The sequence below is a fragment of the Marmota flaviventris genome, chromosome 12, assembly GCF_047511675.1.
Source record: "Marmota flaviventris isolate mMarFla1 chromosome 12, mMarFla1.hap1, whole genome shotgun sequence".
NCBI classification, from domain to species: Eukaryota; Metazoa; Chordata; class Mammalia; order Rodentia; family Sciuridae; genus Marmota; species Marmota flaviventris.
Window position 1 is genome coordinate 65,560,894 of NC_092509.1, and position 15,337 is coordinate 65,576,230.

The 15,337-nt window shown below is 44.2% G+C and overlaps 1 protein-coding gene across 10 annotated transcripts in view; it reads left to right on the forward strand.

Moving 5' to 3' along the window:
* Positions 1 to 2,010: 2,010 nt before the first annotated feature.
* The window catches only part of Esrrg (estrogen related receptor gamma), a 600,595-nt gene continuing 587,268 nt past the window's right edge, over positions 2,011 to 15,337 (forward strand). For 3 of the 10 annotated variants that reach the window (XM_071600074.1, XM_071600077.1, XM_071600073.1), the window contains exon 1: positions 3,811 to 4,105. Coding sequence is in view for 5 of the 10 variants with exons in the window: in XM_071600071.1 (XP_071456172.1) it covers positions 4,104 to 4,105 (2 nt within the window). In the remaining 5 variants the exon portion in view is untranslated. Of the gene's footprint in view, positions 2,091 to 3,111; positions 3,198 to 3,569; positions 3,655 to 3,809; positions 4,106 to 4,677; positions 4,742 to 15,337 lie in introns of those variants that run through there. The other 7 variants (XR_011703969.1, XM_071600081.1, XM_071600071.1 and 4 more) reach the window with 6 other exon arrangements.

Here is a 15,337-nt window from a genome sequence, read left to right on the forward strand (position 1 = left end):
TACAGAACTGGCAGGCACGGAGATCCGCTTCCCTTGGTTCCCACCCCATGTATATTAAACAGCGGGCGAGCGGCGGCCGCGCGGTGCGGTGACCTAGCGAGCGCCGGGAGTCCCCGGCCACAGGGAGGACCCGCGCGCCGCTGCCGCGGCCGCCGCCGGCGATTGCACAGGGGCCTCTCGCAGCCAGATTGGTTTCTGTATCCAGGGATAATTACCGCACGTTCACTTGCCTAGCGTCCTTTATATTTTCAAAAAGTGTAGGGAAAGTGGAGGGGCTGGGGGCGGGAGCGAGGTGATATAAATATATTTTACCTAAAATGACTAAGAAAAGTAAAAAGTATTCATGGACCTAATATTATCATCGGCACCATCGGTAGAGCCAGTCCAGCTTCCATGCGCCGGAGGCTGTATCTGCCAGCTGCTGCCTGCCCGCACTTTTCTACCTTAGCCCCCTCCACTCGGTTCTCAGGCCTCGACAAGTCACTTTGCTTCTACTTGCTTTCATTCAAATTGGCTAATTTAATTTTTTCCCCATAGCTCAGAATCAAACACAGACCCTGAGTAAGGACTGTGTGGGGTCCATTTTCTCTCTCTGAAACAATTTAGACCCCCATTCTCTTATCTATACACTTTCACCAGGCATGCGTGCCCACACTCATTACCCACCCCCCGCCCTGCTGCAACTTCCCAATCTCGCTGAAGTCTGGTCGGGACTTGATGCCCATTTGGGCACCTGAAACGCCACACCGAACTTCTTGGTTACTATCCTAGACTTATGTTTTACGATGGCTTGGTTTTCGTGGATGAAAAGTGATTCCATCACCAATACCACCCCAAACTGGGGCCAGGGATAGCAATTCTAACCAATTAATTATGTGTGTCGTATCTAAAGGGCGTGCCTTATTGATGACACCTAATGAAGCAAATAATGGATTTGCAGTATCTGGGCTATTCATCTGGTCTTCTAGTAACCTGGGTATTAGGGAGAAATGGATAGTGATGGATGGAGAGAGAGCCAGAAGGGGGTGGGGAGAAGAGAGAGAAGGGGTCAGCTACAGATCCTTGGAAACCGACCAGATTTGTTGAGTGTCAGCTTGAAGAAGGCAGTCTGAACCATGATTTAAACCCGGGCGGCATCATTGTTAACTAGTGTCCGACGACTGCCCCCCCTCCCCGCTCCCGCGCCCGTCTTTTCTCCCTTTTGTAGGATACAGAAGGTGAATAATGAAACCATTTTGCTAATAGTTTATGAGCCATGAGATTGGAAATGTATATGGATAGACCGAAGCACCAGACTAAAATCATTTGAAAGAAGCGTGAGGCTTGGCAGAGAAAGAAACCCACCGTGTCCTTTCTCCCCAGCCCAGAGCGGAAAGGGACGGATGCAGTGGCCTCGTACCTCCTCCTCTCCGCTTCATCCTAGGGCAGCGGTGTGGCCCGTCCCCTCACCAGCTCCTCACCCTCCTCATCTCCCCGAGGGGTTGGAGCGAGAGGGAGATGGATTGGGGTGATGGCAAGATAACGCGAGCGGGAGATAATCGTTATCACCAGGATTTTTCTTCCAGTGATGGGATCTAAAAAGATCTATCACGCTGGGCAGTCTTCCCCTAGGCATAAAACAATATAGACGTGAACCTTGAGTTTAAGACAACCACTGGGGCGCTGCCTTTGAGTCATTTTTGTCCCATAGGGCCTATTCCCCTATGAACACCCAGAACCTGCGAGCACACCCTCCCGACCTCCGCACATAGTGCGAAAGATCTTCCAACCCGCCTTTTTTTTTTTTTTTTTTTTGCAGAGTTTCTACAGTTTTGAAGCGTGGGCTCCGTTGGCGGGGTGCAGGAGGATTTGGGGGGACGGTGAAGGCTAGATTGCATGAAAGGAGAGGCGCTGGACTGGACCTACCAAAGGGCCGCGCAGCCTAGGGGAATCCTAGAAGCCTTTCTAGAACCCTGGCCCAAGCCAACGGCCAGGGGAGAGACCGCCCGCAAAGGCGAGAGGGGGAGGGCGAGGGCGGGCTCCGCTGGAGGCGGCGGGCTCCAGGCCCGGCTACCCAACCCGGTGTTCTTGGCGCTGGAAGGTCAGGACAGGTACGTGGGTAGCATTGGACGCGCAAGACATGCGGAGAGTCCGGGGACCCCTTGGCTCTGTCCAACCCTGTCTGGGAGAACCCTTAAGAGAACTCCTGGTGGGGGCCAAGGGGTCGCACCGCCCACTCCAGCCTTTGGAGAAAGTCGGGAAGTGCAGTCAGACGCTGAAGCTCCCAGAGCGCCGGATTCCTGGGGCTGGAATAGAAGGCTCTTGCGCACCCGCCAGCGTGGAGTCAGGGGCTTCACGCCCCGCGCAGAGGGTTGCAGCCCTAACCTCCTTAGTTCCTCTGTCCTTTTCCCGCTCCTTCCATATTTGGCTGGGTTCTGGGGCAAACAAAATAACTTTTGTAATTTTGATAAGGTAACTGGAGGCAAGCCGTGTTGGAAAAGCGCGAATTAAGGCAGCAACGCCTCACAGTAACTGAGTCGGAGATCTCTTTGGTCTCCTCTCTGGCGGGTCCAAGTCAGGTTAGGTATTTATTTGACCTTTTCCTGTGTGGGGCCAGCCGGTGGTGTTGGGCCGTGGTGGGCAATGGAAAGAACAATCACCACGGTTCTCGTGCTCCCTTCTCCTCTTTCCAGCTAGAGATCTCTTTGGGAGGGCTTGCTCCCACCACACCTCCCCAGGCCTGGCGGAGAGAATCGAGTCTCTAGGGGAGCGACGCAAACTCCCTTCACCTGCAGCTCCTCCTCTCCCGCATCAGGCTTCAGCCGCGGAGTCCTAAATTTGTCCAATCCCCCAGCCACCTGTGTTGATTCTTCTGTTGACCCTGTTTATTTTTTGCTAGCAACACGCAGGATAAATTTAGCCAAACAACCTCCTGAACTGTGTTGTTTGGAGTGGGGAGCGAGTATCTGTTGTCCTCGGGGATTTTATTTTGAGGACCTAGAATGAAAATGAAAAACTAACCTAATCACCACCCACAACTTGGCCCTGGCCAAAGGAAAGGGGGAGGGTGGACTGCGGGTTGCGCTCAGGACTCCCAATCATTTAGACCATTCGCTTTCTTATGGGAGGCAGGTGTGAGGGGGCGCGAAGAAAAGTCAGCCCGCTCCCGGGGACGGGGGAGGGCTAAGTGAGGCAGATCCCATGGCGCATCCCTCAGGGTGAGCTTCTCCCAGACCTTGCGGGCCCCACGCAACCAAAGACACAATTCCCATGTTTACCTTGGCGCTTCGGGTCGGGATCGGGAGGAGGGTCCTAGCAAAGCAATTGAGAAAGGGGGGTTGCTAGAACTGGAGGGCTGTTGTAGTACCTGTAGTCCAGGTACTCTTTTGCGCCAATTCGCATTTCCTTCCGAAATTCGGGATTACCCAAATTCCTGTCGTGGCATTTCAACAAGACCCCAAACCCTGTCACTGTTTTTTTCCCACCTCTCCCCACCCCCACCCCAGCTTCCATCACTCCGGTAGTCCCGGGGAAACCGGGCTCGGGATCCTCCTCTTCCTCCTCTCCTAGTCAACAGCCAACCCCTTAGGAACTCTGCTCCCCTGGGCCTTTGTCCTTCCTAGCTGGTATGGAGCTGCGGGCTGGGGTTGGGGTTAAGAGGGAGTAGCTGCAAAGGTAGGTGGGTGGGGAGGATCAGAAACAGTGTGGTTCCTCTCTTGCAAAAGTAACAAGAACTCCTGTAAATTCTACTAAAATTAAATTCCACCCCCCCCCCTTCAAATCTGTCCCCTCTTCACTCCTGTAAAGAGAGTGAGGAGGGGAGTCGGGTTGTCCCCGGAAAGGGGGGAATCCTGCGCAAATTTATGCCCGCTTCTCTCATTTGTTAGTTGATTCCGTCTAAAAGTTTGCTATTTATAGGCTACACCAGGCAGTACGAATCCCCGCGCCCGCTTCCTTGTGCCAAATGAGAGCGGTCCCGGAGGCGCCGAGCGGCCCGTCCCAGTCGTGTCCCGTGATTTTTGTTTTGTTTCTGTCCTTTTGCAGCAGGCAACCAGGGAGAAGACCTCAGGGAGCCCCCGAAGTCACCCACTCGCTGTAACTGAGAGGCGGTCTGCACTCCGACCATGTGAGTTTCCGACTGACCCCGCGGCGCGCGCGGGCGGGCGGGCGCGCAAAAGGCGCTGCGGCTCTGCAGCCTGCGCGACCGTACCCCTCTCTCAGTTTTCCCTCTGCGCCTGTGCCCTGTTCGACCTCCAGCTCCTCGCTCGCTCTCCTCCCTCTTTGATCTCTCCCTTCTCTGTTTCAGTGCATCTTGTACTCTCCCTTCACCTCTTTGGCTCTGCTCTCAACTTCAAGTTGAGTTTGCTTCTAGACACAAAAAGAGAGAAAACTGGCCTTTACGTGGGAGGCGGGGTGGGCGTGTGTGCTTCTTAAAGGAGAAAACTGCTGGGTGGGAGGAGGGAGGAGGGAGGGGAAGGCGCGTGCTGGAGCCGATCGGGAGCGCGGCCCCGCGCTCTGGGGGAGGGGATGGGGTGCGTCGGGACCGAGACCTTTCTCTGCAGAGGCTCTGACCGTGGGATGAAAATGCAGTGCCCGCGTAGCCTGGCCATTTGGCGCCATCCCAGTGCGGCGCGAGAACAGATTTGTCTTAATCAAAATCTCCGGACCGCTCTGGGTGGAAAGCAGAGAAAAGGGAGGAAGAACGTGGGCACGGGCTGGGGCTGGCCGGAAATAGAGTTAGGGTCAGGTCCCTACATTCCAGGTACTCGGGGCGCTGCGATCTCTCTCTCTCTCTTTTTTTTCCAGTGGCTGCGGGCAAGGGACTTGCTTGAGATGAGCGCAAAGGTGCCAGTGGATCGGTCCATCTCTAGGCCTTGACCTTGCCCCCTTTTCTAAATGCCAGAGCCTCAGCCCTTGCGTCTACGTTTTAGAAATCAAATGTCAAGGGGGAGGGAAGTACGACAGGCTGGAAAGCTTCCTTGAGCCCGGGTGAGAGGAGCGTTAAAGCACAGGGAACCGCCGCAACGCTTTCTTTTCTTGCAGGCGCACAGCAGCGGGCTTGAGACTCCCTCAGGGGGGGTCAAAGTGCACTGTTCTATCACTGCCTAGGCCTGAGTGAGGTGGGGAAGACTGTGATTGAAAATAATTCTGGGCTTGAATACTTTTGGCTGAAAATGAGAGCGTAGTGCGGGGGAGGGGGGAGAGGTGAGGAGCTGTTAGGAACTAGACAGGGAAGGAGCTGGCTTTGCCTCTCTAGTGGCCCTGGGCCCTGGTCAAGTGCATTCATCTGGATTAGGTTCTTACGTGCCATCAGTTTTTCCCAACATAGTGAATGTCACAGTTAGAATCCTCTTTTGGCCACATTCCCCCCAAATCCCAGGCTTACTTTGTGGATAGACTAGCGGAGAGAGTGAAGACTGAGCTCCAATATGTGATGTTGCCACATCCAGAGGACATACTTCCCAGGGTGTGTGACCAGAGTTGCCCTCCACAGTGCAAGATGAGGTGTAGTGTAGAGTGTTTCCAGCCTGCATCCCTCGCCTCCCTCTGGAGTTAATACTGCAGGAACAGTCTGGTTCAGACTGGACCAGGGGCACCCACACCTGGCTCTGACCTATCTAGATTCTCATCCTGGCCTGCCCAATATACCTGGCAAATCTACCACCAAGCAAAAGGCAAAAGCAGTTTACTACTAGTTTTCCTGGTGTGCAATTGGGAAAATGGGTAGATGTGAATCTTTGAAAAATTCCTAGCTAGAAATTGATGGCATTGAAGCTAATTGTCAAAATTTGGGAGCTGGAGGTACTGTGTCTTGGAATCTCTCCCCAACCCTATTCCTGGACAGAAAATGTCATTAAGCTTTCTGGGTTGCTGTTCCTTTTTGTAAACCTTCAGGAAGGAAGGAAGAAAAGAAGGTCCTCAAAATAAGATGGAATTAAACAGGAGAAGAGGGGAATGGAATGATAAAAAGGAAGCTACAGTAAAAACAAGACTTGTTCTAGCTGCTTTTTCTCCTTGTCCCCTTCAAAAGGAACAGGATCTTTCCAGAGGGAAGGAATTAACCCAAGAATAGATACACTTCACCCCCAAGTTCCCTGATGATAGACACATGCCCACTAGCTGGCTATGTGTGCACTGATTTGTCCTCAGCCCTCCCAACTCCTAACTCTTGGACACACCTTGCTCAGGCACTGATCAAAGGGAAAGTCCAAAGTGCCCTTCTGGCAACCCCCTCAAGTTCTGTGTTGGCATAAAATCAGACCCCTGAAGGTGGAAACAGATGTGCCAGGCTTCTGGGCTTCGGTGGGAAAAGTCTTCTCTCTGAAATCATTTTGCTTTTAGGACTTTTTTATCCTAAAATCATTTGCTTTTAGGACAAAAGGGCTTTCCCCAGCCTTTGACAGTCACAGAACTCTGAAGTTTCCTTTGCTCAGCGAAGTGAAATTAACTTGCTCTAGCAATGAGCTCTGGCTTGGCTTTCTATGTCACTGTCCCTCCAGAATCCTACGTCTCTCTCTAACAGCACAGATTCCTTTCTGTCCTTTCCTTGCTCACTCAGTCTCTGTTAGAATAGCTTCAACCCCTAGGACTTTATTCATAGGTTGAGGCTGTATATTAGAAGTTTTCCTTCTCCGTGTATATAAAGATGACATTTCCACCTTTAAGACAAACAACAAACTTTGTATGAAGGGAGTTGGTGGCAGAGAATATGGAGATCTCTTTGTTTCTAAATCAATTAGCAAAAGAAAAAGAAAACTTGTTTTCTTTTCAAGGGGCTCTGGAAAAATGGCAAAAAAAAAAAAAAAAAAAAAAAAGAAGATCATTTTCTGATTTCTTCAGGCCTGCCTCCTGAAACCCATAGAAGAGGAAATGGGGGGGGGGGGGGGAACACAAAGGCAGTTGAACTAAACCATCTGTGCCCAGCCATTGTTCCTCATATTATATGGCCTTAGATCATGGTTATAAACAGAGGTCACCATTTTACCAATCATAGCAGAATCACCCAACTGTCCATAAGTCATGCTTTTTGTGACTACTGAATGGCCTGGGATGGGATGATTAACTTGCACTACCCCAGAGAACTAAATTTCCTGTTGGAGCAAAATAGTCCTTCCCTTTCTCAGCCCCACCTCCAGGTCTTGAACCACTATCCTGGCCTCTTTCCCAGTGTGACTGGGTCATCTGGGAATGAAAAGGCCCTTGGAGACCCCACTTGCCCCTGTCCCTTCCCCAGGCTAGACCTTTGACAGAATAAAGAATTTCTGTGCTGAGACTACATGTTTGGATACAGACAGTGGCCAAATAACAATTCCTTTGGCTTTCTCCTTCTTTCCTCTGACTCCCAACACCATCTTTCTTGGTCAGCAATCCCAGGGCTTCAGCAATGGGGTCTTCTTGATCTATGTGTCCTCACTTCTAGGGATGGTTTTGTTTTGTTATTTATTTATTTTTGCATAGAGGGACTGAGTGCAGTCTTCTTTCAGAATTTCATTTTATCATTAAATCTACACATTTCTAGGCCCGAGGCCCAGATAGTAAGATGGAGGGAGTCAGGGAAAACTCAGAGAAGACCTAAGGGACTCTGTTGGACAAGGAATTTCAGTTAACTTGATGTTTCCTTGTTATGTCACATGAGTTTTAATCTCATTTTTTCTCTTTGAAGTGAAGGAAATGGAATTATTAGATTATATGACTGCTTTAGCCATACATATAGGTCTAGATTCTGGCCGAATGTGTTTAGAATTTGACCATTAGATACATATGCAACCTGAAAAGTTCTCTGTGTCCTCTTCTATGTTACTTAATTTTGACATAAAGTAAAAGGGTTCATTTTCATCAAGTTCTTGTTCACCTTCAACAGGTTGGTTTCAGTTTCTGTATTTCTCAAATTTCTTTAAAATAATAGCACATGAACCAGATATGTTTAGTTCTAAGGGACAGGATTACTTGCACCACAATTCTCTAGATAGTTCTGGCTAAAACCGCCTTTGCTCTCACCTGAATTAGACACATACTTAAGATGAAAGAGAGGGATCTTTTTTTTTTAAAATTTGAATTATTCAATGCTCTTTTTTAAAATTCTACCTGTTTGGAATAAATCTAGTTATATTAACATTTAAATAGACATGTCATAAAAGATAAGCATAATTTTTTATGTGGAGAATTTCTTTGAGGTATTTTAAAATCATAGCTTAGGTGTTTAACTTCAGGATACTATACCTTTGAAATTAATTGACAGCTGCATTTATTTTCAGAACCTTCTATCTTACTTTATCATACTTCTTTACAATTTTATTCTCCGATCTAAGTGAATCTGCAATCAACAGCTTTAGCAAGTATGTACCTTAAATGAGATTTTTTCCCCCAACTTTTTAATTTGTCCATCTTTTCCTTGTGTCTAACTTTACAGTTCAGAAAAATTAAATCTAGAACATATAGTTTATTTACTGGTCTGCTTATTTAAGCTGCATTTTATTACTAAATATGTTTCTTTGTGGGAGAAATATATATATCGTCTTTTTAAGGAACTCTTGCTAAATAGTTTGTCACCAGTGTTCTTTATTTTCTCTATCAGATACAGTGCTATTTCTGATTCAATCATGTCACATCAACTAAGAAAATATTCAAATTACTGAGCCCTGAAAAATCATATCCGTCACCTTATCAGAGTAATTAATGTGTAATTATTTTGAATTACACATTTTATGTATTCTAGAAGACAAAAGGTTTTACACATATTCCTTAATTGTTGATGTTCAAATTGGCTAAACTATTGACAGGGAACATTTGGAAGTAGAGATGTAACATTAGAAAAGTTGAAATTTCTACTGCCAAATCAACAACCCCAAAATGCCCTTCAAGAGCAAAGGAATAATGATAGATGATACAATGAAATAAAAGGAATGAGGACAACGTGTCAGTTACTGATCTTCAGGATACAGTATCACACTCTTTAAAAGGTTTTGACTCTTCAAAAGGTTTGTGACTACTGAATGGCCTGGGATGGGTGATTAACTTGCACTACCCCAGACCAAGGGATTTTTTTTATAAGAACTAAATTTCCTGTTGGAGCAAAATAGTCCTTCCCTTTCTCTGCCCCACCTCCAGGCCTTGAACCACTATCCTGGCCTCTTTCCCAGTCTGACTGGGAAAGAGGGCTGGGGATGCTCCTCAGTGGTAGAGGGCTTCCCTAGTATGCATGATGCCTGTGATTGAACCCAGGCACCATGATAACTGTGTGTACACACACATACACATATTTTTTGAGTGATATACCATGTTAAATTATTTTGTATTGGAGGAAGAGACTTTTGGCATCTTTCAGTAGGGGTTCAAGTGAGTACTGCATTTTTAAAATGCAATAAAATTGACAGAACAAGCTAGACGCAGTGGCACATGCCTGTAATCCCAGCAACTCCAGAGGCTGAGGCAGGAGGATTCCAAATTCAAAGCCAGCCTCAGCAAAAGCCAGGTACTAAGCAACTCGGTAAGACCCTGTTTCTTTAAAAAAAAAAAAAAAGGCCTGGGATGTGACTCAATGGTTGAGTGTCCCTGAGTTCAAGACCCAGTACCAAAAAAAAAAAGCATAAAATTCACCATTTCAAAGCATATGACTTAATGGTTTTTATTACATTTATAGTAATGTGCTACTACCTCCACAATATTTATTAACCGCCCCCACCCCCCCCCCCAAAAAAAAAAAAAACCCATACTCATTTAACCAGTCACCCTCATTCCTCCCTCTCCTCAGTGTCTGGCAACAACTCTCCTTTCTGTCTCCATGGATTTGCCCATTCTAGATATTTCATATAAAAGGAATTACATAATATGTGACCTTTTTTGTCTGATTTCTTTCACTTGATAAAGTGTTGTCAAGGTTCATCCATGTTGTGACATGTATCAGTACTTCATTCTTCTTTATGTCTGAATGATATTTAATTGTATGGATTTACATATTTCGTTTACCCATTCGTCAGCTGATGGGGATTTGGGTTGTTTCTGTTTTTTGGCTATTATGAATCACGAATGCCACTGTGAATATGTGTGTACAGACTTTGTTTAAACTTAAGGTTTTAGTTATTGGGTATAACTTAGGAATCACCATACAGCTTTTATAGCAGATGCTTAATTCTACATTCACACGGGAAACAGATGAGGATACAATTTTCCATATTCCATTAACATTTATTTACTTTTTTAAAAGTGATAGCCATAATAGTGGGTGTAAATGGTATCACACTTTTAATTTATATTCCCCTAATGACTGATAATGTTGAACATCTTTCATGTTCTTATTAGCCATTTGTACATCCTCTTTGGAGAAATGTTTCTTCAGGGCCTTTGTCCATTTAAAACAGTGTTTTGCCTTCTTATTGTTGAACTGTACAAATTGTTTATATATTCAAAATACTAGACATAGAGAATGTGCAAATATTTATACTTCTATTTTTGTGGGTGATTTTTCATTTTCTTGATAGCGTCCCATCATTCATAAGTTTTTAATTTAAATAAGCTGCAGTTTACTCATTGTTATTTCTAAAAATCAGTGCATTCTACATCCCCAAGAAGACTCAGATTAGATATAATACATAGACACACACACACACATTAAAACTCCAAATCCTAAATAAAGAGAAGATTATTTTCTACTGCTGAAATAACTTTATCAAATGCAGATCACCAGAGAGTACATGAAGTTACTGCTGTTATTCAAGAAAAGGAAACAGGACTACATTGACCTTTTTATTCGAAGAAGTCCTGACTTATTCAGATAAGGTGTCTACCCTTAAGGTGAATGAGATCCTTTATCTCAAGAGGACAGTCATTGTTTTTTTAAAAAATTATCACTATCAAATTCATCTACCAAGAAATTTCAAATAGTCCTCTCTGTTTAAATAACATTAAGGATCTGCCTTAAACCAACAAGAACCAGGAAAATCAAAGTAAAGGTTGACAGGGTGTTCCCAACTTAGCAGTTTCTATCACACAGGCCTGGATAGTCAGGTGACCTGCTTTTAAAGTCCCTAGGAGAAAGGTCTTGGAGTCAGAGAGAAGAGAAAGTAAATTATTGCAAAACATTGTTAAATCAAAAGTTAATAAGAGTAAGGTTATAAATGGACATTATTGAATGTCAAGGATTATCTCAAATTGGTTACTTTTGAACAATTCATTTATTGATTAAAGTAACTCACAGTGGTTTGAATCAGATCTTTATTTAGTTACTGAGAAAGAAGGTCTGTGGTGAATGCTGGTTTAGAGACCTCTGGTTTATCCATCTGATTTCTTGGCTCAGATTTATATATTTGTCATTTTGTGAAGTGTACTATTGGGCAAATCACTGGACATTTTGTAAGTGCCTGTGCCCATTACTCCCTCATGGCTAATGAGTACATGCAGCTGCCTCCCTAAAGAATTCCTGACAGGTCCCTAGGGAAACTAAGTTTCCTTATCAGTGGAGGAATATGGTCATCTCACAGATAGAGTGGGGGATAAAATGGCATATATATGTGAAAATATTTCCTGCACATGAGATATATTCATAAAGCACTTTGAGATTTTTGTGTATTTTGTTGTTTATGTAGCACTTGCTACACATCAGTTATTATCCTAAGATTTAACAATAGTGGGGAAAAAACTTGGGATTGGTGCTATAGCTCAGTGATACAGCATTTACCTGACACCATTAGGACTTGGGTTTGTTCTCTAGCACCACAAAAGGAAAAAAAAAATATTAAAAATGGAGTTCTCGAACAATCTTAGAAGGTAGGTACTATTATTTCTTCCTGTGTTACAGATGAGAAAACGAAGGTACAGAGGTTTTATAAAACTTGCCTAAGGTCCTATAGCTGATAAGTGACAGAGCGAGGTAATGAATCTAGGAAGTCCGGCTCTAGACTTAGTGTTGTTACTTACTATTAAACTGCTTAAAATTAAAAATCTACAAACTTCAGATGAAAATGAAAATCTCTATTAGTTGACTTAAAGATTTATCAAGTCCCATTAGGTACCAGTGTGCTCTTGAAACATTGGAAGATGTAACAAAGCTGGGGCTGTTTTCCTGCATTCTCTCATGGCTGTAATTAGCTGGAACTGAATTATCACTGTTATCTTTTGACAGTTGTCAAAGTTGGTTTGATTATTCACTTGTTTGTTACTACTAACATATAGGCAAGGAAAATAGGTCATAACCAAAACCATGAGCAGAAAGGAAGTAATAATCAGGAAATGAACACTGTAGCATGAACTTAGATCTGCAAAGTTTTCTTGCTGCTAGCACCAAACACAGAGCAATGGGCCATCAAGTTTGCTGGGTACCAAGTCAATGCTTGAAAAGCTGTGATAATTTGCCTTCTAGGTAGAGGTCTTTTATTATAGAATTTGTTTTCTTGTTTTATGCGCAAGAGGTAAATACAAGAAATATCTATTCCAAAAGCAGTTTTCAGAATATCACGAAGTTGGGAAACAGTCCATCTTTACTGATTTCAAAATATTCATGCTGTGCAGTTGGACTGTGCTCTTCACAATTACCCTGAGTACTGCCCATTCTAGAAGGGTCTCCTGAATGGAAAGAAAATCAAGTATGCAGAGTATTTATCATTATATGTATTTCATACATATAATTTTTGAACAATAGTTAATTATTATTAATGAGAAATACTTCATTAGCAAGAACCTTCCTTTTGTAAACATGTCAGTGTCAACTGAAGAGTTTACTTTAGTTATTTGCCTACTGGAGATTGAAGAGTCTGTTTTTTTGAAAGTCTGATATTAAGCAGAAGACATATTTCAGTACTCTATGTGCTATGGCCAGTGCCATATAGTGTGGCCCTTATCATGATTTGGCCAATGTCAAATCCATAAGCATGAGCCTCTACAGTTTCCTGGGCTGATTGACATGGATATGCACAGCAGATTGGTCCATACCTATTTTATCTGTTTGAAATATCCAACATAAACCTTTGTGTGTGTGTGTGTGCTGTCATACTTCTTTTGCTGTGAAATAGTTTGTTGAATATTATATAATGTTAAAATTACTGCAGATATATTGATTTTATTGAACAACATATGTTTAGTAGGTCTCAAAGCAGAATTTTATAAATGCTTTCTCCTTATGCAGTGTTATGAGATTGGTAGATTAAGAAATACCAGCCAGATAGGTCATGAATCCCACTGAGAGGAGAGTGAGACTTAGAGATTACTGTCCATGGCTACATGACTAGTGAGATTGCTGACCTGCAACTCAAACCCAGGCCTCTGATACCACAACTAGGGCTTTTCTCTCTCATGATCTCTCTTTATCAGCTTTTCTGAGAATGTGTTCTACCTGAATGCCTGTTTCAAAATGCCCTAGGTTATTTGTGTAAAGGGTAGATTCCTCGGTCCTTGCTGTAGAAATATTACATCCTCAGCACTCAGAATGTTTAGAATTCTGAATCTCTGAAAATATTTTTATATACAACAGATAGAAAGCTTTGTTGGTCTATATACTTGAAACATTTGGTTAAATTAATCTGACAACAAGAAAAGACAGTTGGAGCAGAAAAGAGAAGTTTCTGATTACACGTGGTACATACCAATGTATGCTTAGTACTTACTTTACATGTTAGAATTTATATTTTCACAGGGCTAGGGATAGAACCCAGGATCTCGCCCATGCTAGGCAAGTGCTCTGGCACTGAGCTACATCCCCAGCCCCTTGGTGGGATTTAAGAGATTCACCGTGACTCTCCAGTTTGGGAAGGTTGTCCCTATTTGAAGTATTTCATAGAAGTGTCATATTTTTATTACATACTTTTACAAAGCTAGCTCTCTGGTCTTTCTGCTTTATTGACTCTGGGGTCCTTTCCGTATTGTTTCTCTGCCACCCCTTGATGTGTTTGGATTTGTGTAGTTAGAGCCAACCCAACTCCAGGTTATCTGAGAAAAAGTTAAGGACAAGCAAATTTTCTTGAAAGCAAGTGGCACAGAGATGCATTCTTCTCTTCGATTGTCAGGAGCTCAGTTGTATGGCCACACCTAGCTGCAAGGGAGGCTGGGTAGTGAGGTCATTTGTAGGTGGTCATGATCTCGGCTAAATGAGCATTCAGTAACAGAGAAGGGAAAAGGACGTTGGAGTCAGCCATCAATCCGGCACAAGACTTTGGCTTTTAAATGTCAGACCTCACTGGGTTTAGAACCATACTCGGCCATCTACCAAACTTGTTCTTTTACCCTCTAACTTGGGTTGTGGCTACACTACACTTCCATGCACCCAGGGAACAGGGAGATAGCCTTTGACTCTTCCCTTACTCTCATTTTCATTTCTTTTGAAACTGCCCATTCCACTTAATCCCCTCCTCCTGTCTTGGTTCATGCCTCATCATCTCTCATGTGGGTTTGTGGAATGGCCTCCTAACGGGTCCCCCTGTCCCTAATATCAGCCTATCAAGGACATCCTTCACACTACCAGGAGAGTGATTTCTCTAAAATGCAAATCTGATCATCATTTTACTCCCTTTTTACAACCCTTCAGTGATTTCCCATGGCAAACGTCCAAATTGCTTTGCAGAGCACAAAAGGCCCTCTGTGGTTTAGCCCCTGAATCTCTCCAGCCTCATTTCTGACACCTCACGATTTCCCTCCCCAAAACGGATCACACCCACAGCTTCAGTTACACGGAATGATGGCAAACTGTTTCTCTTCTCCCTGGCTCTGCTCATGTGTCTCTTTTGCTTGATAAATGATGATATCCTTCAAGACCCAACACAGCTGGCCCCTGTCCTGTAACATTATCCCAGCCTTCCCCAGGGAAATCATCATCATTCTTTCTTTGTTATGTTTCATTTATTCCACAAACTTCATTGGATTGAATACCTGTCTGTTAGGCACTGTGCTAAGCATTGGTCATGATGACAGAAGTAGATCTGATTCCTGCCCTTATGGAGCTTATAGTCTCCTAGCGTAGTTGGACATCGATCAGATTCCCAGAGTAAATGGGAAATTGCAACTGTGGTAAACACAATGAAGAAAAAAAGGGCACAATAATTAGCTCCAGAGGAGAATTTGACATAGTAAAGAAGCACAGGAGGCTTTTAGAAACCTAGTTTAGACAGAGTTTGAATATGAGATACTGTGTTAGCCCTGTGTTACTGTGACAAAATACCTGAGATAATCAACTTACAAAGAGGACAAGTTTAGTTTGGCTCATAGTTTTGGAAGTTTCAGTCCATGGTTTGGCCTGTTGCTTCTAGGACCATGATGAAGTAGTGTGTTACACTGGGAGTGTTTGGCAGAGGGGAAAAATCACTCACCTTGTAGCAATCAAGAAGCAAAGAGGAGAAGATGCTGTGATCTGAGTATCCCCTTCAAAGACTTAGCC